The 26147-nt window shown below is 38.6% G+C and overlaps 5 protein-coding genes across 13 annotated transcripts in view; 1 reads left to right on the top strand and 4 right to left on the bottom strand.

Moving 5' to 3' along the window:
* LOC133843727 (dual specificity calcium/calmodulin-dependent 3',5'-cyclic nucleotide phosphodiesterase 1) overlaps positions 1–26147 on the top strand; it is a 99262-nt gene that overhangs the window by 45483 nt on the left and 27632 nt on the right. For 5 of the 7 annotated variants that reach the window (XM_062277390.1, XM_062277399.1, XM_062277421.1 and 2 more), the window contains exon 2: positions 5806–6592. The exons of the other annotated variants lie outside the window; for them this stretch is intronic. In XM_062277390.1, coding sequence (XP_062133374.1) covers positions 6034–6592 — 559 coding nt within the window. In that variant the 5' untranslated portion in view covers positions 5806–6033. The remainder of the gene's footprint in view (positions 1–5805; positions 6593–26147) is intronic. 7 annotated transcript variants of the gene reach the window in all.
* LOC133843003 (maltase 2-like) lies at positions 12236–16940 on the bottom strand. Of its 3 annotated transcripts, none has more exons than XM_062276351.1 (7): positions 16808–16940; positions 14827–15997; positions 14602–14752; positions 14349–14544; positions 14147–14287; positions 12429–12515; positions 12236–12369 (listed from the first exon to the last, which is right to left on the bottom strand). In XM_062276351.1, the coding sequence occupies exons 2-7, from the start codon at positions 15964–15966 to the stop codon at positions 12255–12257; spliced, it is 1830 nt and encodes a 609-aa protein (XP_062132335.1). In that variant the 5' UTR covers positions 15967–15997; positions 16808–16940; the 3' UTR covers positions 12236–12254. The 3 variants fall into 3 exon arrangements, with proteins under 3 accessions (XP_062132335.1, XP_062132326.1, XP_062132344.1); XM_062276342.1 differs by having other exon boundaries at positions 14827–16072; positions 16808–16918; XM_062276360.1 differs by lacking the exons at positions 12236–12369; positions 12429–12515; positions 16808–16940 and adding an exon at positions 13893–14088 and having other exon boundaries at positions 14827–16072.
* LOC133842993 (maltase 1) lies at positions 17577–19946 on the bottom strand. The gene is made up of 3 exons (XM_062276330.1): positions 18375–19946; positions 17975–18321; positions 17577–17905 (listed from the first exon to the last, which is right to left on the bottom strand). Exons 1-3 carry the CDS (start codon positions 19578–19580, stop codon positions 17689–17691), a joined length of 1770 nt encoding a protein of 589 aa, XP_062132314.1. The 5' UTR covers positions 19581–19946; the 3' UTR covers positions 17577–17688.
* On the bottom strand, positions 24492–24803 carry LOC133850042 (uncharacterized). The gene has a single exon (XM_062286002.1). The coding sequence runs from the start codon at positions 24800–24802 to the stop codon at positions 24572–24574; it is 231 nt and encodes a 76-aa protein (XP_062141986.1). The 5' UTR covers position 24803; the 3' UTR covers positions 24492–24571.
* LOC133850043 (uncharacterized) lies at positions 25088–25405 on the bottom strand. The gene has a single exon (XM_062286004.1). It carries the CDS (start codon positions 25322–25324, stop codon positions 25097–25099), a length of 228 nt encoding a protein of 75 aa, XP_062141988.1. The 5' UTR covers positions 25325–25405; the 3' UTR covers positions 25088–25096.

The following is a 26147-nucleotide window of genomic DNA, read 5'->3' as shown; positions in this document are numbered from 1 at the left end:
TAATAGAATTGTAAGGTAGCACAAGGCCAATGAAGAATTTTTATCAAGTAAGAAAATTGCAGTCGAGCGTGTTCGTCTGTGAGATACCCGCTACCCATTCTGAATAAGAGCAAACAGCGCGGTATTGTTCTTAAAATATACCAAATTAATATACCGCAAAAATACAAAAATATGCCGAAAGCTTTTGTTGGTATATTGAAAATTTACCACTAAACATACCAGATTGTCAGCTAAGTCAACTAAGACTTTCCGTTTTTTTGCCAGACAAGAGTATTTCTTAAAAAACTTTTACACTTTCTTATCTGGTCGCATCCAGTTTCAGTAAAAATTTTTTATACTATTTAGTATAAACTCCTTAGCAAATATTTATTTTTAAATTACCACCGAATATTTGATAGAAGAATTATGTAAATTAGGCTCAGTTATTGGTTGTTATACAAACTCAAAATATTTCAGTTTACTTTACAACTATTTTCATAAATTATAAAAATTTATTGTAATTATAGCCAAATACTTTAAAGCTAAATTATGTATATTAAGTTCAGTTAATAATTGCCTTTTTATTTTTAAATAAAATATACATCATACATTTAAAGTATTATTTTAAAAGCTTACAAATTCCTTCGCATTGAAAAGTCTTCATTTATTTATTCAAAGTATAAATCCATCGTAATAGATTTTATAAAAAAAAACATGTAAGTTATTCTGGCTTTTGAATAAGACCATATGTTGCTTACATGACTCGTGTGATAAGTTTAGTTTTGGTCGCCTCTTCTCGCTCACTCGCTCGCTCTTCTCAGCAGCATACTAACGCCGAGGGTAAAATACAAAATAAAAAGAAAAAACACATGAAGGAAGGAAAGCAAAAGGCAATTTGCAATTGAAATGCGGCTTTGATGATGACAAAAACAAAACCAAACTTGCCCATTTGACTTTAGGGCCTGTCGCCTGTCTGGCTTCCTATCATTCCTTTCACATGTCCTTATGCTTCTGGTGTCCCCAAATGCTAATGAGCCAACTAAGTTGTTCTCTCTCTTTTTCGTATAGTCTCTTATACTTTCTCTCTCTCTTTCTCGTTTGCACTATAAGTGTCACGTTGTCGTCCTTCGTTTCGCTAAAGCTAGCAAAATTTATTACCCACTTCCTGTCAGCAAAACAAAAAAAAAAAGTAAAAGCCTTACAACCTGAGTATGTATGTGTGTGGTGTGTTTTGTGTGTGTATTACATTCAATTACATGCAATTTCTGGCTGGCTATTGTTTGTTATTGCATACACATCGATCGAAGGCAGCAGCTGCCTCGCTTGATGAACGAGCTCCAGTTTTGAGTCCTGCGCAACATTCGCATCTATCGTACTTTAACTCATCTTTTATTTACATCGAGGACAGGCGACTGGCGTCAAGCTGGCGGCCACCACAACAACAAGAATAACAAAAACAACAATGACACAATGTCCGGCAAAATTACAACAATTAAAAGAAGGCACACAAGCGAAGGAGAGAGCGAAAAAAAACAACGCAGAAAAAGGATGCACGGGGCAAACAGATGAGTGCAAATGACAACGGAACGAAAGGCAAATGCAGCTCCAGTTGGTTGTTATTAAACAATGACCCTAAAGAGGGTCTGACAACTTGGGCATACGACTTGTAAATACTGAAAATCTAACCGAAAACCCAACAACAACAAATAACACCTCAACTTCAAGTCACAGCAGATCCTAATAAATTTGTAAACTCGAACAATTAAGAACCTGAAAAAGGGTTCAACATACATATTTATTAGACAATGCTGCGCGAAATTTATACAATTCACAATCAGCCAACGGTTGGTGTAATAATAATTGGAAATGTCGAGGGACGCAATTTAAAGAATTGCTTAAAAAGTTGTTTTTTCTGCTTTCTATATTGTGGAGGAAAATTTAATTTCAGAAGTTGCGAATGCCAAAATATTATTGATTTAAAATTTTGCAAAATTCATTTTTTTCTACACTGCATCTTAAAACAATTGTGAAAAAAAAATAAATAAGAAAGTAGAATCTTTTTTCATAATAAATGACTGAAAATTACTAAAATTGTTAGGCAAAGCGATTAAATATTTTATTTGGTACATTTAACAATATATTTTAAATATTTTTCTTTTGCTATGCATTCAAAATCAAAATTGTAGCGCACAAAAATCGAATGTCAAAATTAGAATTTTTACTCGCGAAAACTTGAAATATTACTGGAGACTTAGAATGAATCTTTTTTAAATCAAATATGGATTGAGTTAAGCTTGTTAGATTTGCACAACTTATCTAAGAAAACAGAAAGCTGTGCTTGTTTTAAAAAGTCGCAGCTAATTAACACAGCTATTATTGCTCACTCAGTTTCATGCTTAGCCAAACTAATTGAGTTTGACATTTCTTGCAGGCTTTTTGCAAGTACATGAAATTAGTTCAAGTGTATTCAAAGTTCGTATGTCGTGTCGCAAAAAGAAGAAACACATTTAAGTTGTTTTTCTCTGCAAGTCACATTTCGCATTTTCCTGCATATAATCTTTCCCCCTTCCCGCTGTCATTGTCCGCTTCCTCATTTGCTACTTGTGCGCATTGTGTATGCGCTTTTAATTATTTGTGTATGTTTTTGCTGTTTTGCGTCGTTTGTTGTTTTTTGCTCGTGTCGTCTTCTTTCTCTCTCTGGGCTCTGACACGGTCACGTCCTTGGCTGCCTATGCCCCTTCCCTCGGCCCACAGCGTTAGCCCTTGTAACAGTGCCACATTACGAGCTACATTTGAGCCATGCAAGTGACAGCTTTTAATTAAATAATTGACTTGTGCCTTGTTGCTTTCATCTCGCCAAACGAGACAAGAAAGCTGAGCACAACGTACAAAAACAAGCTGAGGGTGAATTATATAGCCAATGATGCTGGTTGATTAACTGAGCTAAACAATAGACAAAGTCACTAACTTGACTGGAGTTCATTGACAACGCTTTATGGCCAAAACAAAAAAAAAAACCAAAAACCAAAAGAAGAACTATAAGCGCAGTCACTTTATGCGGGTTGCAAAACTTTCTCGTCGATATGCAGCACAACAAAGGGCCAAAACAGCAGATTTACTCGTACAAATAAATGGGCAAAACTATGCGATGCTGATTGCATACAAATTTTAAATTTATGCCACAAGTTCCCTGAACTCCATAACCAATAACCAGATTCCAGAGCACCCACTAAATTGGATTTGGTCTTTATGTTTTTGTGCTTCTCTTGTCTCGGGTCCTTTTTGTGCCCTTTAACCTTTTTAGATAACGCGATTTATGGTCGCCAAAAGCATCGGCAAAATACGGCTAATAACTTGCGGCAGGCGAAACATTAATGGACTTGGGCATTGATTTCCGTAGCCGCCATTAATTGTGTCGTAAATGCGTTATTGATACATCATTAGGCAGACGATAAACGCGGCGTATGCGCAATATTCACAGCTGACAACGAAAACTTAAAGCCTTCCTCTCATCTCAACTTAAAGCTAGCTATTCAGCTATTTTCTTTTTTCATATAACATATATATATTTTTTTTCTTTGCTACTCTTTGAAAATGCTTTTAAACCCAAACTGTGGCAAGTGGCCAGCAACCCACGCTGTGGCCAGACTAACAAAAGCGATGGTCAGACACACTGTGAGTGTCCTGAAAGGGCCCTTCGAGCGATGGCAGTAAAAGGAAAAAAAAACAGAGAGTGGTAAAAAAGGCAATAAAAATATAATTAAAATTTGATGCTTATCATTTGAAGTCCACGCCCAGCAGCTTTCAATACAGCAGCTTTATTTGAATCCCACTTCAAATGAAACTCTTTTCACTAACCAAACAATTGCAATTGATAATGAAACGAAAATTGTTGGTAACTCATATCTCGTTGTTACCGTTAAGCTGCTTAACTTGTTGTTAAGGTTTCCTAAACCAACTTCAGGCAGAGAGAACCCTTTTAAAATTGATTAACATAAAAGTTAATGCTCATAAATATGAAAATGAAACTTGACGTTTCGTTCGTCCAATCGATCGATATTAGGATGAAAGTTTCTAATGCCCAAGTGGTTGTTGAGGTGACGAGGGATTTCGTTTACAATTAGAATTAATTATTTTCAAAATATCTTAATAGGCAAAACTAATTGGAAAATGGAAGCTGCATCAAAAACTTCTTTAAACATTCCCCCACAAGGATCACATATCTATGGTCTTAAGAAACTTGATTGTTGACATATAAATTTCTCTGGGAGTTTAAACAGAAATGAAAAGGTATCACGTATTGCCTGAGACATTTGCTCGACTTCCAGTTGCCAAACATATTTTTTGTGTGCGCTGAATTTGCTTGTCATACCAAAAAGGCTTCGAAACCTTCGGCAACCATCTGTGCTCTCTCTTGGTTTGCCTCTCCTCTCAAGGCAGCCTCGTGGCAACCTCTGGCGAACGTGACGCCTTCAAAGTGTCGCCTCGTTTTATTTGGTGTACGTGTCGAACGTAAAGACATGCAAAAATGGACTGGGCCACACACAGAGTGCCAAAAGTTTAATAAATATCATATGGAAATAAAAACAAACAACCACCGAAAAACAAAAAAAAACAATCTGCAAATTAATGAAAAATGCTTTTGGCATAAAAATAATGAAGCCAATTTTTAAGGCGCCGCATTAAAAAATGTGTGTAATAAAAAAATGTTGCACGTAAATAACAAATGCGAAACATTGCAACAGTTTGAATGGCATTGATGGATTCTGATAAATGGACAGACATTATGACAAATATGCAAATCAATATCCGACTGACAAACTGACCAATACACACAACAACAGGGACACAAACACTCACATGATACGACAGGCTTGTCAATATTTGTGCGATAAAATCAGAATCGCATAGTGCTACAAACAATGGCCTGTCATTCAAATGCAAATAGCGGAGAGACAAATGTAGTACGAGCGGGGGAGAAAAAGTCAATGGGTTTCACTTTTTTTTTTTTGTGGGGCGTGTTTGCGTGTCCAGTCGAATAATTGGCAGCAGTGTGGACAAAACTGCAATTAGAACAATATTGAACAGCAACAGCAATTGGCATTCGTTTAGAAACAAACAAACAAAATGCATTATAAATCTGTTAAAACTGGTTATATATAAATATTTTGTTCATTCAGAAACATAACAATGAACCACAAGCTCTCAATTACCATTGAATAAAACAAAAAGTTGAGACAAACAAATCCCATTATAAAAGCAAGAAAAACATTTGAAATACAATGAAAATATCATAATAAATATATAGTATATATTTCATTTCAATCGAAATAATATTATTCTCGAATAAATTGCTTAATCCTATAAAAATACAAGTACACTAAAACTCAAACAATTCCAATTCATTTCTGAAACGTAATTCTGTCATTTCTTTGGCACTGTTTATAAACAACTGACAGTTGTTGTTTAGTTGGAGGAGGTTTTGTGTGTTGGCAGAACAGCATAGAATATAACTGTCTACTGATGTCAGAATTGAAGTCATTTTGATGGCATTCATAAAAGATTCAGTTTCAGTTTTGACGTTGCATTGTTTTTCGATGGAATTCTGTCATGTACAACGCGTACAACGTTGCGTATGCGTGCTATATATTTGAGATAACAGTTCGGTCCATTCCCTCTCTACCTCTCCCTCTCTCACTCACTCTGTTTTACCATTTTCTCTATCTCGCTTTTTGTCTGCATTGAGTCCACGTTCATTTCATTTCCATTCATTGCTATTCATTTGGCCATCGTGTTTGGTTTTAATTAAATTTTCTGTTTGTGTAGACATAAAAGTGGCTCAACATCAAAAAAGCGAAAAGTGAATTAAAGTGCAATCAATTTGAAAATTATACCCAAAAAAGTTATTAATTAATTCAACTGGCGTAGGCGTCAAACAGGCATTTTTTATCCAAACTCCCACGAAATACCAGAGAAAATGTTATCGCGCGTCGCGTAAAATTCGCAAACAAACAAATCGAGGATCTTTAGACTTATTTGTCGTCAACACACACAATGGGCGATACATTGGAGGACGCGGCGCACGCGACGCGACGCGACAAACCGCAAACGTTGAACATTAGCCCCGAGGAGGCAGCCGCTGCTGCGGCAGCAACAAGTGCTGTGGCAACCTCGTCCTCTTCGACCGTCTCTGCATCCTCCTCCTCCTCGACCTCCTCCTCCATGCATTATGCGCGAAATCGCACGCGTTGCGAACGAGAACGGGAACGGGAACGCGATCACTCGAGTGATGGGCTGAGCAAGAGAAATGATGAATTTGTTGGCTTGGTGGCGCCACCGCGACGTGAGAGTCTTAACAGCTGCGACACGCAGCAACAGCAACACCAGCAAGAGCGGAGCTTGGCAAGCAGTCCCGGCGGCTTTTCCAGCAGCCTCAACAAAGCGTTGGGCTTCAACAGTCGCAGCCTAAACACAGCATCGAGCGGCTCAAACACCGCCGGCAGCACCAGGTACTCGTCCAGCAGCGTTGTGGTTGGCGGCGGCGTTGGCAATTTGCCCGGCACCACAACGCGCAAGTGTGTCCTCACGCTGGACGGGTACTCGTATGTTATAGGTAAGGATCTGCTTACGTGGCGCCGCCGCACCTGACACCACATAAAGCAACTCAGGCACGTCCCCCGAAAAGCGAAAAAGATAAATTTGTGGAGGAAAAGTGCGGCTGGGACTGGGACTGAGTATGAGATACTTTAGTGCCCAAGAGTCACCTTGACGTTGCTCTTTTGTCAAATTGAACTTTTGCTCCAAAGTCAATCCCCTGCGCTGGGCTTTGACTTTTAATTCCTAACCCGACCTCAACTTTATCTCGGTTGATTCATGCAAACGCATAAAATAATATATATGTATCTATTTTTCTATCATTTCATTGCAGGTAAGTCAATTCGAAAGACAATAACAACCACGCAGCACAAGATGTTGTAGTAGAAGATGAAGAAGAGCTCGCAGAGCCACAACCAGAAACCAGATTGAATGAGACTTGGGCCGAGGTACGTGGCTCATTGCAGCATTAAATTGAAAATGAAATTGAATTTCCCCCAACGAGTCGGGGGCTATTATAAAAGTTGACTACACTTCTCTAACCATATTTCTCTCTCTCATTTCCTTCCGCTAACAATTCATTTCGAATTGCTGCTTCTGCTGTTGTTGCCGGAAAATTTATGAGAAACTTTTTATGCTTCTTGCATATGGCCAGGAACTTGCTTGTAAACCAAAAAGCGAGTAGCAGCAGCAGCAGCAGCAGATTGCGTATACGACGCGTGTGGCCTGAGTAAACATTTTAGAAAATACTACTGGCCAAAATGAAAATGTATTGCCAGTCTCACCGAAGCAGGTTGGTTAAGCTGGTTACGGTCGAGATTGCATGAACCACTTTTGACTGACAGCCTTCTGTGGAGAACTTTGATAGCAAAGCTTGTACTACGGCGGCTGGACACATGTGTAAGCAATGCCTTTGTCGAACTATCGCTTTCGTCCTCTCCCATGTGAGGCTGTTGTTGTTGTGGAGGCATCGTTTACATGACACAAAACAATTTGAAAACAGCCAGCATCAGTTAGAAACAGGTAAACTAAGCTCAGGCTTTTGGCCTGCTGTTTTTCGGGCTAATAAACTGACAGAGACCACAGCAAGTTTTCAGCACAATGCGTGTGCTTGTGTGTGTGTGTGTGTGTCTGTATTCGTGTGCATTTTAGATAAAATTCATGAATTCAATTTGAGGTCAAATGAATTTTGAGAGCCACAACTGAAAGGTAGAAAAATAATCTCCTAAATACCAGTAGGGAACGTTTGCTCTGTGGCGATTTTTCAACCAAATGTGCAAAGTCAATTTGTGGCAGCCCTTTATGCCCAGCACACATAAATATAGATAGCCATACAATATATTCCCAATGTATTTTCCAATTAAATTTTAAATTCAAAGTGCAAAACAGAACAATGAAATATTGCATTGCAGTTTAAAAATGCTCGACTAAATTCACAGCGGAATTACGAAATTAAATAAAATGAAAAAAAAACCTTTGGCGATTGGGAAATCCATTTGTATAATTCTAATATACTTTTAGCAGATGCTTTCTATTGATGATATGATGATCTCTTAAAAGTGGTAAACAATACAAGCCATATTTTACATTCACACAGAAATGAAAATTTCGAGCATTGGCTTAAATAAATAAGTGAGAATCTTTGTTTAACTGAGAGTCTCGAGTCCAGATGGTGAATTATTTGCCGCGTTTTGGCCGTTATTCTCGCCTTGCAGCGTCACGTAGTGACAACAAATTGTGTGCCGATTTGGGACAATGCCACAAAAGCCCGGGGAAATGTCTGAGGCGACGCCCACCTTACCAACTACAAAGCGAAACACCAAAAAAACAAAAGGAGCAAAACAAACCCCGTAAACGTAACCGGCACGGCAACGCCGGCTAAGAGACCAAGTGACGATGTGGCGCGCGTCGTCCTTTGGGGTTACAATTTATGGGCGCTGCAATATTTTGCAAATATCCGTAGCATATCCTGCGGCGACAACAGCAGCAACAACAAAGCGACAACGTCAAATGAGAATGACAACAACAGACAAACAACGAATGCAATAAATAGTCAAGTGTTTGTGTTCGGTGTCGGGAGTGTGTTGGCAAGTGTGTCCTTCAATTGACATATTACACTTGTTATAGTCCTGGCCGCGGCCGCTTTGTCTCGCTCTTCACTCACAGACAAGGACGAGGCCGTCGACGCCGACATCAGTTGTCTGGCCGGGAAGCGGCAGTTAGAAGTCCCGCTTGGCTGATCAAGCGACATCAACGACAAGTTCAACTTATTGACAGCAGCCCAATTGGTGGAATGAGACCAACTTAATTGATGTGCTGCTCGGGTTGAGATGCCAGAGTCTTTGTGTGTGTGTGTTTGGCGAAAAAAAAAGGGTTAAGTGGCCCATTTGGCTGCGGTTCAATGAATTTCCACAGGCATTAGCTAATTTATTGACGAACAAAAGCAGACGCAAAGCAAAAAAAAAAAGGTTAACTGAATTTAGCAGCTAACGAGGTTTAAGGGCAAACGCGAATTTTGCAGCGCGTTCAAGTGCTGCATACTTTCAGGCGCGCATAAATTCACGACCATAATAAAAAGCATTTTGCCAAGTTGGAGCTCATAATTTAAATGCCTGCTTTGTCTTTGTCTTTACATTTGCGTTTATTTGTTAGCCGAGCGAGGACTCGACTCAGTGAAGTCAAAGTGACCTTCCCGGTTTTGGCATTAGTCTTAAGCAAAAGCCCTTGTGCAAATTTGCATAAATTCCAGTCATTGACTTAAACGCACAAACATTTCAATGCATAATGGCAAATGTCAGACCACATGAAAATTTATTGTAAAGCTCGGCATGGGACGAGGGACATTGCCAAAGGAATTGGAACAGCTTCATTGAATTTTAAAGGGATAATATATGCATCTTTTTTTCTGTAAAGTTCTGTTTTTTTTTGTGCTTTATGCCCAGCAGCTTCTCAATTGCCAATCAATTTGGCTTTTACTTTCCGACAGACGAAGCTTTCCGACTTCACCGGACTTCAAGTGACAGCAAAGGCATAAGAAATGACATCAAATGTGGGAAAGAGCAAAGGGAGTCTGCTGTTTAGCAAGTTATCCTGTAGTAAATTGTTGTAGATATCTTCAAAACTGTTCGTACACTGATGCAAATAGTTTCACAATTCTTTTCAAACTTTGGCCATAAAAACTAAAACTTGTTCTCAGACTTCCCGTTGTTCATCATTTCTCAGACCACATAAATCGCTTAAGAATTCGATGTTAGCTTAAAGCAAAACACTGTAAAGAAATCTTTAATTTTATATCATTTACAACGTATCGAAGACTTAAAATCAATTTAATAACACTCTTTGAAGCCACTTTCACACAACCACACACACAACGTACATATCGCCAGACGTGAAGTTGATTATCAATGTAGCGAAAAAAAAATGTATTTTAATTAAAAACAGTTAAAACGCGGCGCCAGCTTCACAACTGTCTGTGAAATTTATGAAGCCAACGGCAAAATGGCCAAAATGGCGTTGCCACAAACAGAAAACTCAGCACACAACACAGACACACACAATGGGAAAAGGCTGTAGAACTGAGCTGAACTGAATATGGCCAATTGGCTGACGCATCTCTTTGCTGTTTCTCACCGCCCTCACCCTCACCCTCGCCCTCGCCCTCGCTCTCAGTCGCCTCGGGCTGTTGTTCGTTCAGACATCAAGGTACGCGGCGCGTACTGCCAATTTTCCCATAGCTGCTCAACATTTTTGTAGCATTTAGGCTCAAAGGATTCAACACGTACGTGTTTGTCCTTGTCAGGGACTGCGACTGCTGCTGCTGCTGCCGCTGTGCGCAGATGTCAAAGAACAGCCGCCAGACAATCTGACGTCGTTGTCCTCGCCGTCATTGTACGCTGCTTGCATACAACACAGCCAGTTGGCATTGTGTTCCAGCATACAAATTCAACCTAATTTCAAAGGATTTTCTGTCCATTGTATTGTACAAAGATTCACGACACTCGATTGTATTAATAATACAAAATAAATGTTTATTTATAAATTTCATAACATTCAACTACAATGTTGTTATACCCGCTACCCATTGGGTAGAATTGCATTAATATTTTGAAGATAGATTCTTGAATTTACAGACATAAATAACTATAGTTTTTATGATTCCTGAAAATTTAGTTGTAATCGGATAAAAATTGTAGAAATTATGTGAGAATTACTTTTGTATCTTCGTTGTTTTGGCTGTAACAATACACCTAATACCACCCCTTTGGTATATTTTTAGTATATATGTGGTATATTAATTTGTCATATTCTCGACTGCAGTTTTCTTACTTGTTTATTAATTTGTTGACATTATTATAAATAAAAAAAATAATAACTAATAAAAAAATAACAAATAAATATTTGTTTTCAAATTTCATTAAATATAAATTTTAGTTATAAAAGAGAAATATTTTTAGTATTATAAGATTCTTAAAGTATTTCATATTTTGTTCATATTTTGACTTGTTAGCTTAAATTGAGTTCATTGATTTCTCTACGGAAACTTAAGTAATAAACCAAGTTCATAAAAGTTCAAATTGTTGCTAATTTCTTAATTCATTAGATTATAAATTAGGAACGTTGAAAAGTTCAATATACCAATCCAATTTAACAAATGTGCGAAAATTATTGATTAAGAAAGCAATAAAAGTAGAAATTAAGTATATTTAATTTCTTGTATTTATTTACAAATATTCCCTATTGCTCATATCCTTTAATATCTCTCAAATAATTGAAGAAAACAACTATTGGAATTCAAGTATTTACTGAACAAGAGTTTTACATTAAGCACAATCAATCAATGAGTCAGAAAATGCAAGAAGGCTACACAGTTTATGTACTCTTTGTGTTGGCTGCTGAATGTTTGCGCTCCGGTTAATTTGCGAGCAGTTGGCTGGTAATTTTTATTGGCATCTCTTTCTCTTGCGAGACGTTGCCAACTTTCCGGCAATCAGCTTGGCAACAAGGATATCCACTTGCCACTCATCAAAGCGTTAAATTTACACTGCAAACTGGCAACTTGGAACTGGCATTTGCCAGCTGCTGTAGATTTCATTTAAATCTCTCTTTAGTTACATGCGAATGTCTAAAGAATTGAAATTTGCTAACAAATTGAATAAAAATTATACTTGACAGTTTAGTTTTAACAGCACTTTTGTCTTCTAGTGTTCTAGTGTTTTTATGCGAAGAACTTCAAGTCAAATTGATGGCTACAATTGAATGAAAGTTAAAGACAAATGACTAAGGAATTTATAAGGATTTTAAAATAGTTTTGTAATTGCATTTGCAATGAAGTTAGTTGGAACCAAAAACCAAAAAGTGATGACATAATACAAAAATCCATTGATTAAGCAATGGATTTCGCCACCCACTTGTCTGGTCATTTTCAGGCACCACTTGACGGCCACAAGCGGAAATTCAATTCCATTCCCTCATTCCTTCACTCACAACCAAATACCAAATAACCGCAAATTCCAACCGTTGTCGACAACTGGTAATGACAGTTGAGCCGCTGGGCGAGCTGCTTTTGTGTTCCGTTCCCAGTTCCCCGCGAAAAACTCATGTTGTTGTTTTTGTTACTTTATTAATTAATCAATCAATCAGTTTCGGCTGGGGGATAACAAAGAATCAATGCATCAAAATGGCTAATTGAAATTTACTTTCGTCCATTTGTGACGCCACAAATTGTACATTAGCAACGCCACAAGAACCACATTAAACGACTTGATGAGCTGCTTAACCAATTGGCGACGCTGTGCACTGAAATTGCGTTTTAGAATTGAACCATTTTTGCAATGACATTTCTACCGAAAACTGACCTCATAATCGCATCCTGCTGCCAGAGGACAATGCCAGCATTGGGTGGCAATAATAGCTGCTGGCTGCCATTGCGATTGCTGTAGTCACTGCATAGCGAATATTTAAAATAATATTTCATAATCATAATAATGATAATAATAGCATGTGAATGGTAGCGCGAGAGATATGAAAATTCCTGGCTCGCGGCATGCCTCTGTGTTTAACGTGGCGTATGAGCAATGCGAATGATTTGTTAAAGCAGCTGCGAGCGCTTTAAAAATGCCAAACAAAGCAGTAGGATTGGATTAGTGTTCGCTTCTCTTTTTGTGGCATTAACCACTTTCCACTTGCTCGATTTGTTGAACCTTAAACTATTTATAAAGCTACTCATTTGTTATGCTATTTCATGGTCCATTTGCTGTGGCTTCAAGTATGAATAATCTTAAGGATTACAAATAAAAAATTCATAGAAAATACTTAAATATTTTCAACAAGCAAAACTTTGATTTACGAGCTTTTGTGTTAACTTTTTCGCCCAGCATAATTACATTAAAAATTTGGTAGTAACGAAGCGAAGCAGAAAATAATGTCAACTAAATGACAGCAGCATTATATGTTAGAGTAATATATTTATTTTAAATTCTTATTCCCAATGGTACTTTAAGGGTCAACAAATCGTTTAGGTTCCCACAAAAATCGCAAAGTTTGTTAACATTTTCATATAAATTTATTATGCAATGCTATGCAGCATTTGATGTCTTGTTATTCAAACTTTTAACTTATTGGCAGCCAAACAAAATTGTTAAATGACTTCGTGGTGCAAGTTTTTGTGGGAAAGTTTGCGGTCTTGGCAAATTGTACAATAAGCGTTGCACGTGCCCCTCTGGCACTTCTAGTGCTTAATGCACTACAGCATTTGAAACTTTAAAACTTTTGCATAACACAAAATGACAGAAGACCTGTGACCTGTCTCTCCCCTCTCTCCACTCCATCGTTCCACTGTTCCTTTTTCATAGCACATTTGCACTGCGACAGTTCGCAAATCTCTGCGTTGTGCTCCATAAATCTTTCGAGTTCGTGCGCTCGACCACATGAAAAATTATACACGCTCTGAAGCAAACACAGCAAAAAGAATAGATGAAAAAGCTAAACGCAAAATGACGACTACTAAATACGCTTTTTATAAATAATGTTTATAATTCTTGAATGAAATCAGCAAGTTCTTAAGAGTAGAACTTTTAATACTGTATGAAAATAATTTAATGTGCAAGTCAATTTCTTTGCAAAACCTCAAAAAATGTGAAAAAGAGTATTTGGACTTTGGCATTGACATTGGCTTGGGCAAGCTGCCAGGAGACTTTATGGCACTGAAATTGAATCTAATTTGAACCGAAAAGCAAATGCTGCCGTTTGCCGGGAAACTGGAAATTTAATTCATTTGATTTACGTAAAGCAAATCATTAATTTTCATGTCCTGTGAATGGTTTTAGTTTGAGTTTTCCTTTTTTTTTGTTGGTTTTATTGAAACTCGTGAGAAAAGCAACTGAAATGCAATTAATGGTCGCAAACAAATTGGATATACGAGTGTGTAATGTTGTTACTGGGGCTTAAGTCTCGAGCAGCTGGCAGATGAGACCTTCGTGGGCGGCCAGTGTCAATGCACTGCTGGAAAGAGCTTGTCTGCGGGTAGAGGAAATGTAACATGCTTGCAATTCACATACTGACAGCGTTGGCTTACCCCGGCTCATAAGTTGAATCCACGCCGGCAACAGCCACAATCAATTGCTGCGGACGATTTATGAAATCCGTGAGATTTACAATCTGTTCCTTGTCGCTTACATTGATGATCGTGACGAATGTGTTGTAATCCTTGAGTGAGCTAAAGAAATGTGCACAAAACCATAATACGTCTTTTATGAATACAAGCTAGCGCCACCTACCGTTTGATAGCGAAAACAGCGCGAGAAAGGGGCTCAATGCTGAAGCGTCCACGTCGCAATACAGGCAACTTGCGCAGCTCAATCAACAACTTGTAGACCTTATAGTGGCTTTTCTTCGCTAGCTGCTGTGACTGCAAATTAAGCTGCACATAGTTTGGATTCACTGGCAGCCACGTTCTGGGTGCATCCGAGAAACCTATCAAATAATTTATCACCCTTTGTCACTTCTACAACACTCTTGACTTTCTTTTACCCGCATTTCTGGCACTGCTCCACTGAAAAGGCGTACGCGCCGGATCTCTGGAAACCTTTTGAAAGTCCAGTTCACCAGCATTACGTGCTGGCGGATCGACAGTCTCCTCCCAGCTAATCTCCTTATTGTCTTCCATGCCCAACTCTTCGCCCTGCCACAGAGCACAAAAATGTCGCATTAACCTTTAACCTTTTCGTTTAAATGCATTTCGCACTTAGCACTTACATTATAAGTGACTGCAACGCCGGGCAGCGTCATGAGCAGCATGTTCATGGCATCGACACTGTCGGCGCCAAAGCGTGTGGCGACACGCGGATTGTCATGATTGCCCATGACCCAATTGGCCGCATGCCCGCGTGGCATATAGACCAGCCACTTCTCCACGTTGTAGACAAAGTCACGAGCATCCGACTCGCCATTCACATTCGTGATAAAGTTAAAGTTGAAGGGCAAATGCGAGCCACGCACCCCATTCGCATCCTCATAGTAATCCGCCAGCTCCCGGAGCCCAGCATACGCTTCGGTCATCATAATGCGCGCTCCGCCAGCCGGATGCTTGGCCGTATAATCGTCCAGCAGTTGCCGCCAATGCTGAACCATATCCAACACTTCGGGCAAATCCTTCGTATAGATGTGCCGCGTGTAATCGTAGGAAAGCGGATCCGTTGACTTGCCCGAGAGAGGTTCATCCGCCAGCGTTTCGCTTTCAAATAAATGATTCACCGCATCAATGCGAAATCCGGCAACACCTTTTTGCAGCCAATACAACATTACATCATCCATGGCCTGCACAACGGCTGCATTGCGGAAATTCAGATCCGGTTGCTCCTTAGTGAACTGATGCAGATAGTATTGCTCTCTCTCCTCGTTCCATTCCCATGCCGAGCCATAGAACACCGACTGCCAATTGTTGGGCGGTTGTCGTTTCCCATCTTCATCCAGTTTCCCATCGGACCAGATATAAAAATCCTCATAGCCTGGCTCTTTGGCCACCGACTTCTTGAACCATTCATGCTGATCTGAGCTATGATTCGGCACAAAGTCAAGCACAATCTTTATGCCCAAAGTTGTGGCTGTGTGCACCAATTGCTCGAAGTCCGACATGCTGCCATATTCGCTTTGTATGCTTCTGTAGTCGGATATGTCGTAGCCAAAGTCCACCATGGGAGATTGAAAAATGGGACTCAGCCAAGTGGCTGTGATGCCAGTCTCTGCTAAATACGGCAGCTTTGAGATGATGCCCTGCAAATCGCCGATGCCATCGCCATTGCTGTCCTTGAAGGATCTGGGATAGATCTGGTAGAAGACCGCATGCTGCCACCAATCGATAAAATCATCCGTTTCCGTGCTCAACAAACTGGACATGCTGGGTGCTGGCGCCCGTATCAACAGCAGACTGCAAAGTAGAAGTAGTTGCGTTTGTTGTTGTAGTGTTGACATCGTGCTGAACCTTTTGTTGACTTGACAGCAACTAAATGCGAAAGTTCGCTTCAGTTTTGTTTTATAAGTTAAGTCCCAAAGCTAACAACAATCATACAATTATTACAATTTCAATTTGTGCATCATTAAAAGCTGACTGAAACTGTTCTGATTATTTATAATTGAAATTGAAAATTAGAAGCGCCTGACGGTCTGTTGTTTATTATTTTCAGCAAAGCAAAACAAAACTGTTTGGGAACTAGAACCAGATCGCAATCTATAATTATACCTTTGCATAGTCAGATAATAAATTGTGACTTCCGATAAATGTATAATTTCGCTTGTCAGCATGGAAAAATTTACCTGCAGGGTATTTGCTAGTCAAAAAAGCGAGTTGAACGCTCGCTAATTTTTTTAACATGCATGAATAATTTCAAATAAATTTGTTAAATTGTTAATTTTCATAACAAAACCATAATTTGCATAACAAATTTATTTTTTCCCAGCTGGGAACTTGAACAGCGTATTAGCCGTCGGCTACATTGAGTTCTTTTTTCAAAGGTAAAGCGAAGAGCTTTTTATATGCCTGAGCTTTAAAGAACTCTCTATCTACTATCTCTCAGTCTATTACGCTCTCTCACTCTGATGCTCTCAGTAGAGTCCACTCTCTCTGCATCCCTCTATATTCACAGCAATCACTCTTTGCCATTCTCACATTTTTTTTGCTTGTCGTCTCTCAAACTGATATTCACTCAATGAAAGTTTATTTTTTCCACACATTACCTACCTCAACTTCACTCCAACAAAATCCAATAAACAAAGAATATAAAAACGTTTTTTAAATTTATGAAAATTGTGTCATAAAAGACGTGCCAACAGCAACACAGCACAGCTGCGATCAACTGAGAGCTGTCTCTAGCATTTGCCGGCGACCAGCTGACAAATTGGCAAAAAAAAGCTTTCGTTCCACAATCATTTCACACACACGCACACAGTCCACTCACTCAGTCAGCATCCACACGCTGCTTGCCGAATAAATCAAGAGATGAAAACAAAAAATAATTTCTGCACACTTACAAACAAAAAGTAAATTCATATTTATGCAATCACAAAGGGCTTTTAATTAAACTCAACGACAATTTATCTGCGGCAGGCAGCCGCGTTGACAGTTGTATTTTGGAGAAAGTGCTAAAACAACAAGAGCAGCAACAACAAGAATACTATAATAACAAGCGCTGCGCACGTAAAGCAAAGCGAACAACAAGTGCTCTCAATTCAATTAAAACACTCAAAAACGATTTTAAGTGTAAATAAGTATGACAAATGAAATGAAATAGAAATGAAAATTTAGATTGAAGTTGTAATAAGTTTGCGCAAAGTGCAATCAAGCAAAAGTAGTTGCAAATAGGTTATGAATTTAGAAATGCAACTTAATAAAAAAATTTCTAATGGAAAAGAATTTAATAACTTAAATATTAAATATACTTTATTTATTTTTTTTCAAGCTTCAATAAATATTAAAAATTATTTCCTAATATGTAGTGTAAGCTTATTACAAAAAAGCTAAGTTTCGAAAAGCTCTTTGTTAAAGCACACCAATACTTGTATAAAATACAACGTATACGTATACACGAATGACTTTTAAATGTCCGCTATTTAATCAAACGCTTATTTATGAACCTTAAGCGTTATGACAAGACCCTCATAAGGTGCCAAATTGATCTCAGCGGGTTTGAGACGCTCTCCTTCTCTGTGCTGTGAACTGACACCGACAACCGCAAGGGTCAGACGATTGGGTAAATGGATAAAGTCACTGACATCCACCTGCTGCGTGCGATTGCTCACATTTATGATGGTCAACACAGTGCCATAACCCTTCAATTCGCTAGAGAGGAAAGAGAATTGAAACGGATATCAAAAAACTGTCACAACTGTCACAACGATTGCCACTCACCGCTTCAGAGCAAACACTTGACGACTGAGAGCCTTTGCCGTAAAGCTTCCCTCCTGCAACACACGTAATTTCCTCAATTTGAGCAACGATTGATAGACCTTGTAATGACTGCGTGTGGCCCGCAGTTGAGCGCGCAGATTCAATTCCTGATAATTGGGATTCACGGGCAACCATGTGCTGGCATTGCTGGAGAATCCAGCACTCTTCTCATCATTCCATTGCATGGGCGTGCGTTCGGGGTCACGTGAGATCCATTTGTAGTCGTCGGAACCAGCTTCACAAGCAGGTTGATCCACGGTCTGCTCGTAGCTGATGTCACGATAATCCTCCATGCCCAGTTCCTCACCCTATGATTGAATTAGTGTTAATAGTAAAGAAACCTTAAGTTGGCTTTGCTTACATAATAAGTGATTGCAATCCCTGGCAGTGTCATCAGCAGCATATTCATGGCATCCACTGCCTTGGAACCATATCTAGAAGCTACACGCGGATTATCATGATTCCCCATCACCCAATTGGCTGCATGACCAACGGGCATATAGATCAACCATTTTTCAATGTTGAACACAAAGTCCTGAGCAGTCGAGTTCTCGTTGAGTTCGGTTATAAAGCCAAAGTTAAATGGAAACTGTGCCCCCTGTACTCCCTGAGGATCCTCGTAGTAATCCATTAGCAGCTTCAAGTCCGCATAAGCTTCTAGCATCATTATTCTCAGAGGACCGCCATTGTTAGCACTGTAATTGTCCAGTAGCTGTCGCCAGTGTTGAACAAGTGTATAGTCCTCGGGTTGATTCCTGGTATAAATATGCTGGAGGGAATCAGGAGAGTTGAGATCACTTGTAGTGCCACTCAATGGTTCATCTCGCAGCTCTTCGTCCTCATAGATGTAATTCACTGCATCGATGCGAAAGCCAGCCACACCTCGATTCAACCAATATATCAAGATATCATCCATAGCCTGCAACACTGCAGGATTACGATAGTTCAGATCGGGTTGTCCTTTGGTAAACTGCCGCAAATAGTACTGCTCGCGTTCTTCATTCCACTCCCAAGCGGAGCCGGAGAACACTGATATCCAATTATTAGGCGGCACTCGATCTCCATCGTCCAACACTGTTCCATTTTCCCAAATGTAAAAGTCCTCATACCCAGGCTCTCTTGCCACCGATTTGATGAACCACTCATGCTTATCGGAGCTATGATTCGGCACAAAGTCCAGTATAACCTTGATGCCCAAAGCTTTTGCTGTGGCTATAAGTTGATCAAAGTCCGCCAAAGTGCCATACTCGGGTTGTATAGCTCTGTAGTCGGATATATCGTAGCCAAAGTCCGCCATAGGGGATTGGAAAATTGGATTCAACCAGACCGCCGTAATACCCGTATCGACAAAGTATTGCAGCCTGGAGGTAATGCCGTTAAGGTCTCCAATGCCATCGCCATTGCTGTCCTGGAAGGATCTCGGATAGATCTGGTAGAAAACCTCGTGACGCCACCAATTGTTGAGTTCCTCTTGCACTCTTTGTTGATGTTTAATGAGCTCAGACCGCGTCCAACTCGTGAAAAGGCCCAAAGTTAATCCGAATATCAAACACCATCTCAAACCCATCCTCACTCGATGAAGTTGTTACACTTTTTTATGCTTTGTTACAGCTTTAAATGGCTTTTTATAGTCAACGACTTTATTTACTTCCGTTGGATTCCGGTTTCTTTATTTACTTTCGATTAGATCGACTCAAATATTTGTTCAAATGGTCGGCGTGTGACCAGCGCGTAGCTGATACATTGTAATTGATAAACTTGACTTACACTTTTAATAGCCTTACATAATGTGAAGGCAAAGCTTCGTACTCGTAGCTGAACAAATGCAAAAACTTATCATTCAATAATAAATATTAACAACAATAATTAATACACATAAATACCGCTGAAAGCTAGCGTTAATCCTTGTTCTGTTACAGTTCTTAACGCGAACTTTCTTAACTCAATGTGTATAATTAGTAGTTCAAGAACAAACAAATAAGTTTGACTCAAAGTTCATAATTACATTTGACACACAACCAACAAGTTGAAACTATGGGTGTTGTGTGAGTTTATTTCCCCGACAAGGTTGAGTTGCAGTTAATTAATTACACAAGTTTGTTACGAATCTTTTAATTAACTGCAGTTGCATTTGCATTTGCATCAAAACAAAACATAATATATTTTTTTAGTGTGCTTTTGCGCAAAAGCTTTCTTTGTTTATGACGTGCTTTGTGCTTACAAAGCCACATTTTTTGGTTTTTAAGTCACACGAAAGACTTTTTACACTTGGCACTCAAAGCAAAGAAGGATATAAGGAAACCCTATTTAACGGAAGGGTAAAAGAATATTATAACTTGGTCGCAATTTATGTCAACTACATTTTCTAGTAGCCGACGTTTTCACATTTGCATTCAAATTTGTCTATGCCTATTCTAATCTCTAGTTGTCACTAGAATAAATTACACTTTCCATAATTTTTTGAAATATTATTACATTTAATTAAAAGCAACAAATTGGCAAAAACTTTTAATTAGTTGTGTTAGGGTTGTGTTTACTCTAGCAATGTTTTGTTTAAATTGTGTGTGGAAGTTGTGCTCTAGTTATGTGCAAAACAGCTGCAAAATTTATGCGACTTTATAAGGCATTTTTATCGTTGTTCTCAATTTGTTTTCATTTTGCACTCCACCTTCCCTATTCTCGATTCTTTCTTGCTTGCTCCACACAGATTGCTCGGCATTTAGCACGTTGCATTTCCATTTTGTTTGGGGTCCAAACCGCGAACTTCCGCTGCGTGACCGTCGACGTGCAGCAAATATGGAAATGGAATGCGATGGCAACCATTGAGAGAGAGAGAGCAGGGGAAAGCAAGGAGAGCGTCGGAGTTTTGTATTACCTTAGTTAAGCCAAAACGAAGTGAAGTGCGCACCTCTGACTCGGCCCGCGGCTGGCTTTTGGTGGCTTGCAGGGTTTCTGGTTACCTAATTAAAACATTTCGCAACATTGTAATTCAGTCGACGCTGTTTGCATAATATACTAGATACCCTACGTATACATGATGCGTCCTGCCTGCTCAGCCCAAAGCGCTTTTCCCTTGGCAACCCACACATATAGTACACACACAAGCATATTCTCGTACATCATTTAGAATGTCTTGGCCAAGTTGGCAGCCAACAACAACTATACTGCCGAGCATAATTTTGCGTGATTTTCTTTAACAATTTATTAAATTCCAGTTACAGGGCAAATGTGACATGAAAAGGGTTTGACAAGTCGAAGGAGTTAACGGATGTGTCAGTAGATTGCGTCGGAAGGGGGTGCGAGGGGGGCGTGGTTCAAGTGTTTTGCACGTGTGAAAGTCTGATATGCACATATATATATTTTATATATATTGAAATTCCTTTCGATCAGGCAAAGCTATGTACAATTTTGTGGCGAGCAGCAACAAAAAAAAAAGTTGTATTCGAAACAACTTTTAAACCTGCTAATCCCAGCCTGTCGTCTGCCTGGCAATTCAGATCCAACAACGATGCCTCTCTGCCTACCTTTCACTTGGGCTGTCCGTCAGGACATCGTGGATAAGGACGAGGACGAGGACGAGGATGAGGACGAGGTCGAGTCTGAGGCTTACCTTTCATTTTCGTGTCGTACGCTGATTGAATTGCGTCGCGAACCGGCAAAACAACACAACACACATACACAACCTTTTGTTGTGTGAATGTTTGTGTCAGGCAAACCCTTAGCCTGGCATTTTTGGGGCACTTTTCAATCTGTGGCAGTGGCAGTGGCAGTGGCAGTGGCAGTGGCAGCAGGAACGGCAACGGCAGCAGAAGCAGCCGCCACATGAATAAATAGCAGCCAGGCAGTACATATTTTAATATGTAAATATTTAATAATATCAAAGAGACGCGAGATGCCTCGCTATATTACATATATTGTGTATATACAATATATTAAAAATACAGTCAACACCCACAAAAACGGACGCTGATTAGATTTTAGTCTCGTGTGCTTATTCAAATTTAATGCACGCACCCAACAAACGAATACGAACAACATATGCCAACAATTTAAGAGCTGCTTCCTCTTCTACTTCTTCTTCTTCTTCTTCTTCTTCTTCTTCTTCTTCTTCTTCTTCTTCTCTTCATACTTATCTATTTTATTTATTCGCATTTTCGGGCAGAGAATCCGAAATGAGGGGAGTGAGCTGACAACCCTTAAGCGCCGGCAAATTGGTTCGGTTCTCGGTTCAGGACAAAACGCTGGATTCGTGTTCTTTGATTGCTATTTGCGTTGCCATTTTATGTTCGAGTAGTTCGAATACGTTTACGCTTATCAAATACTTGTTATCAAAATCGATTACAACAACAGCGACAACCTCGCTTTTGTTGTCATGTGTAGAGATTGTGTGTTGTGCCTATATAACAACAATACGGAGTTCAAAATACTTGCATATTAATAACATTGATCGCCATTAACCTGTATTACGTATTCGTAATCTGCGTATTTAGTTATTATTATTATAAGCGTCACAAGCTTACAGCTTATAGAGAGAGATAGATAGACAAACAGACAAACCTAATAATAATAGCTCATATTTAATCTATAGCCTTATAAATAATCCTTGTGCTAAAAGCAGTCAATCAACATGAGGCTTGAAAGGTTTTTCCATGACATCATCAAATCATGGTCATTAATAAAACACTTAACCATATATTATTTTTATATCCTCCCAAAAGTATGCAACAGCTTAACAGTTAAGACAAGTGCTAAAGATAAAGATTAAAGATAAATGCTGAATAGATGTTTGTAAGATTTAGTGCCTTGGTCTTATAAACTACAGTCGAGTGTGCTTGACTTTGATATACCCACTACCCACTTTAAATAAAAGCAAAACAGAGCAGAATTATTGTTCAAATATACCAAATGAATATACTGAACAATACTAAAATAAACCGAGTGTTATATTTAGTATATCCATACATCAAAATATTCCATGAACTACAATATATACCAAATTGTCAGCTAAAGCAACTAAGACCGGATTGTAGTTGCCGTTTTTTTCCATACAAAAGTATTTCATAAGTAAATTCAACTTCGATACGAAATATAATTTATTGCACAGTTAAGTTGCATTGAAGTATGCAATGGAATTAAAAGGAGTTCAAAAAAAATAATGCTGTATAATGTTTGTTAACAACCAAGAAACTGCTTTCAAATAAGCTGGTCTCTTTAGGAATCCGCGAATAATAATGATAAAATATACATTTACAGCATTTACATCATTTCAAACAATGAAAATTTTCGGCAATTCTCGGAATACTCGTAACAAACCCCGCCCAGTTTTATACAGTATCCAGCAATTGTAAACAAAAGATAAAAGCTGATGACAACATCCAACTCGGCGTTGTATTATCTTTTTAATAATAACATTCCTCTCATTTAACACAGTTGACAGTTTCCTGTCATAAAGCACAACGGTAGCCGCCGCCTTACCCCGCGGCGCCCTTTTTGTGTTTCGGCCACAAGATGATGCATAAACGATCCACAGTTATTGTTACCATTACAATGTTTTGCCACGCAAAAATGTTGCACGTTGGACATTTAAAGTATATTTTGAGTAATTTGACAGTTGTGTCGCACGTATTGAGATTCAATTAACAACAGCGACAGAGGCATCAGTTAATAAATCACGCCGTCAGTAATCAAAAATTCAACAGAGTGAGACAGAAAGAGAGCGAGACAGCAAAAATTAAAAAGACAACGTCTGCAGGCCTACGGCGACAATTAATTATGCACAATTTGATTGATGTGCGTGCGGCGAATACTTAAACGATGAGGCGGATGAGGAAAGAGTCGCTTAATGGAAACGAGCGCAGTTGTTTGGCTGTGATACGTCATCAATTGTTGCTACTTTTAATTAGGAATTAATGGCATTATTTGCATACATATTATATACGTTGTACACATTACATGCTACAGACACGCTTCAATGCATTCGCTTCGAAATTCATTGTGTTTAACCCGTTTCCACTGCACTGCATTCATTAATGCTTCTGTTCGGATAATCGAAAAGTATCGATAATTATTTATGTGCTGCATGGATTCATTTGGTAAACAAAGAGTTGATCAGAAAAATAAAATGTATTAATTTATGAATATTATTCAACGCTATTGAAGCGGAATTATCACAAACATTATAATAAATGCATTAAAGTTAATATATTCAATTTGGTTTATTGTCATTTGCAAACAGAAGCTGTTGTTATTATTTATTTGATTGTACAAACCGGAAATCTATAATATTCCTTAACTCAGGCAACGTGTCGTATACTTCACATGCAAACAAAATACGATAAAATAAAAGTTTAAAAAGCTGCCAAACCATAAGTGCATAATGTAGGTCAAAAACGTCTGTGCAAAACACGTTTGTTGCGTATACTTGGATCTCTAACAGGTTTCTTTTTGCAATAGGAAGTAAAACAAAACAAAACGAAACAAAGCAATAAGAATACATTAATATTTTAATGAGATTATAAATACACGCGACTTGAACAAGCAAAATCAAAAAGTTATTCACTAAGCACAATCTCCCATGCTCCGAATGTTCAGAGTGCGTCCCAGCTTCTTGTAATCCCGCTGTGTGCACTCGAATTCACAGCGATTTGTGTAGGTAACGCCATTGGAGCCGCACACCTTGCCCTTCTCCTTCAGATTGCAGGGACAAAAGCTGGCCTCAGATTGACCCAAGTGACCCAAGAAGATGGCAAGCACAAGCAGCAGCAAAGCAAACAAATTCAAAGACCTCATCTTTGGTAATTATAATTTCTATACAAGAAAAGAATTTCTCCGAGATTCTCTTACGACGTTGCGGCTGTGCGAAGCGTTGAGTTTGTACTGAGCCTCAAACGTAAAGCAAAGCAATTGTATTGTGTGGAAAAGTCGAGTACTCTCCGGGTATGCGTCAGTATTGCTAATTAGTCAACAAGTGGGAATGATTGTTTGTCTGTTTGAGTGTGATTCCACTTGAAAACAAAAACAGTTGCGCCCCGCACACCTCGCTCTCAAATTATTCGTATATTTTTTCGTTGTTCTTTGTTGTTTTCAATGTTTTGCTATAGCAGCCGTATCATTGAAATTGTTCGGCGTTTCATTTGCATGTGCTTTGCGCGCCTCTAGCAATTTACAAGGCTGGCAATTGATGGAACCCACTGACATCCAGCTATTTAGGCAGAGCATCAACACCAACAACAGCCGGGAGCCCCAAAGACGACCCAAAGAAACGCGCATGGCAAAGCCAATTTTCAAACTAAACTCGGAAAATAAAGTCATCGTGTGCTTAGTCTAATTTCCCAAGTGACCGAAAGCTATTCAAATTGATGGAATTACTTGTCCCCATATAACATTAGTACAACAATAAACGTCGTTTGTTAGACAACAATAGAGTGCGTCAATTTGTTGTGTATATTTATTGTTATGTATTTAATACACAGTACAATATATAAAACATTGAACATATAATATTATGATGGCTTTTCATTAATTAAATGTTAAGTGAGTGCCTCTGCAATTTACACAATGTGATGAACACTTTTACCACAATTACTTTCCCCACCTGCCGTCGATTATTCATGAGTTCACTCAAATTCACTCGAAGCCTCGACGTGCCCTCATGCAATGCATGCGTAGCTGATAAGAAGAGTCAACGCGAGATAACTAAAGAAAGAGAGTGCTAAATAGAGAGTATGAGCAAAAGAGAGTGCATTAATATTAGAGATGGAACTGATAGTGTAATGTAAACGAATGAAAAATGTTGTAAATTGGCTTGAAAAGTAAATGTAATAAATAATGCAGTCATTATATAAATAATTATTCACAGCTTATATAGAATGCATTATATTAAATATGGGACTAAACATGCAATAATTTCGTGTTTCATAAAACAAAACAAAACTAAACTTAAAAAAAAAAAAAAGAATATATATTAAAGCAAATATTGTTTCCAAATATAGTTCGAAATAATAAATATAAGTGTATATAAAAGATATATTATATTTGAAAACAATCACTAAATTAGTAATAATAATAATTATTAAGTATATATAAAATATATATTCAATTTAGAACTAACATTTTGGACTTTAAACAACAAATG

The sequence above is a fragment of the Drosophila sulfurigaster genome, chromosome 2L, assembly GCF_023558435.1.
Source record: "Drosophila sulfurigaster albostrigata strain 15112-1811.04 chromosome 2L, ASM2355843v2, whole genome shotgun sequence".
In the NCBI taxonomy this organism is placed as follows: domain Eukaryota; kingdom Metazoa; phylum Arthropoda; class Insecta; order Diptera; family Drosophilidae; genus Drosophila; species Drosophila sulfurigaster.
This window is presented reverse-complemented; position numbering and strand designations above follow the sequence as displayed.

Bases quoted from the DNA above. Each gene is read 5' to 3' on its own strand.
- LOC133843003 (XM_062276342.1), bottom strand. From the start codon at position 16,041: ATGTCAACACTACAACAACAAACGCAACTACTTCTACTTTGCAGTCTG. The intron at 14,288-14,348 runs GTAGGTGGCGCT...ACATTTCTTTAG, and splicing joins GCTGTTTTCGCTATCAAACG to CTCACTCAAGGATTACAACA. The intron at 12,516-14,146 runs GTAAGCCAACGC...TTCGCTATGCAG, and splicing joins GATTCAACTTATGAGCCGGG to TGACTACAGCAATCGCAATG.
- LOC133842993 (XM_062276330.1), bottom strand. From the start codon at position 19,580: ATGGGTTTGAGATGGTGTTTGATATTCGGATTAACTTTGGGCCTTTTC. The intron at 18,322-18,374 runs GTAAGCAAAGCC...ATTCAATCATAG, and splicing joins GGATTGCAATCACTTATTAT to GGTGAGGAACTGGGCATGGA. The intron at 17,906-17,974 runs GTGAGTGGCAAT...TTTCCTCTCTAG, and splicing joins CAAGTGTTTGCTCTGAAGCG to CGAATTGAAGGGTTATGGCA.
- LOC133850042 (XM_062286002.1), bottom strand. From the start codon at position 24,802: ATGAGGTCTTTGAATTTGTTTGCTTTGCTGCTGCTTGTGCTTGCCATC.
- LOC133850043 (XM_062286004.1), bottom strand. From the start codon at position 25,324: ATGACTTTATTTTCCGAGTTTAGTTTGAAAATTGGCTTTGCCATGCGC.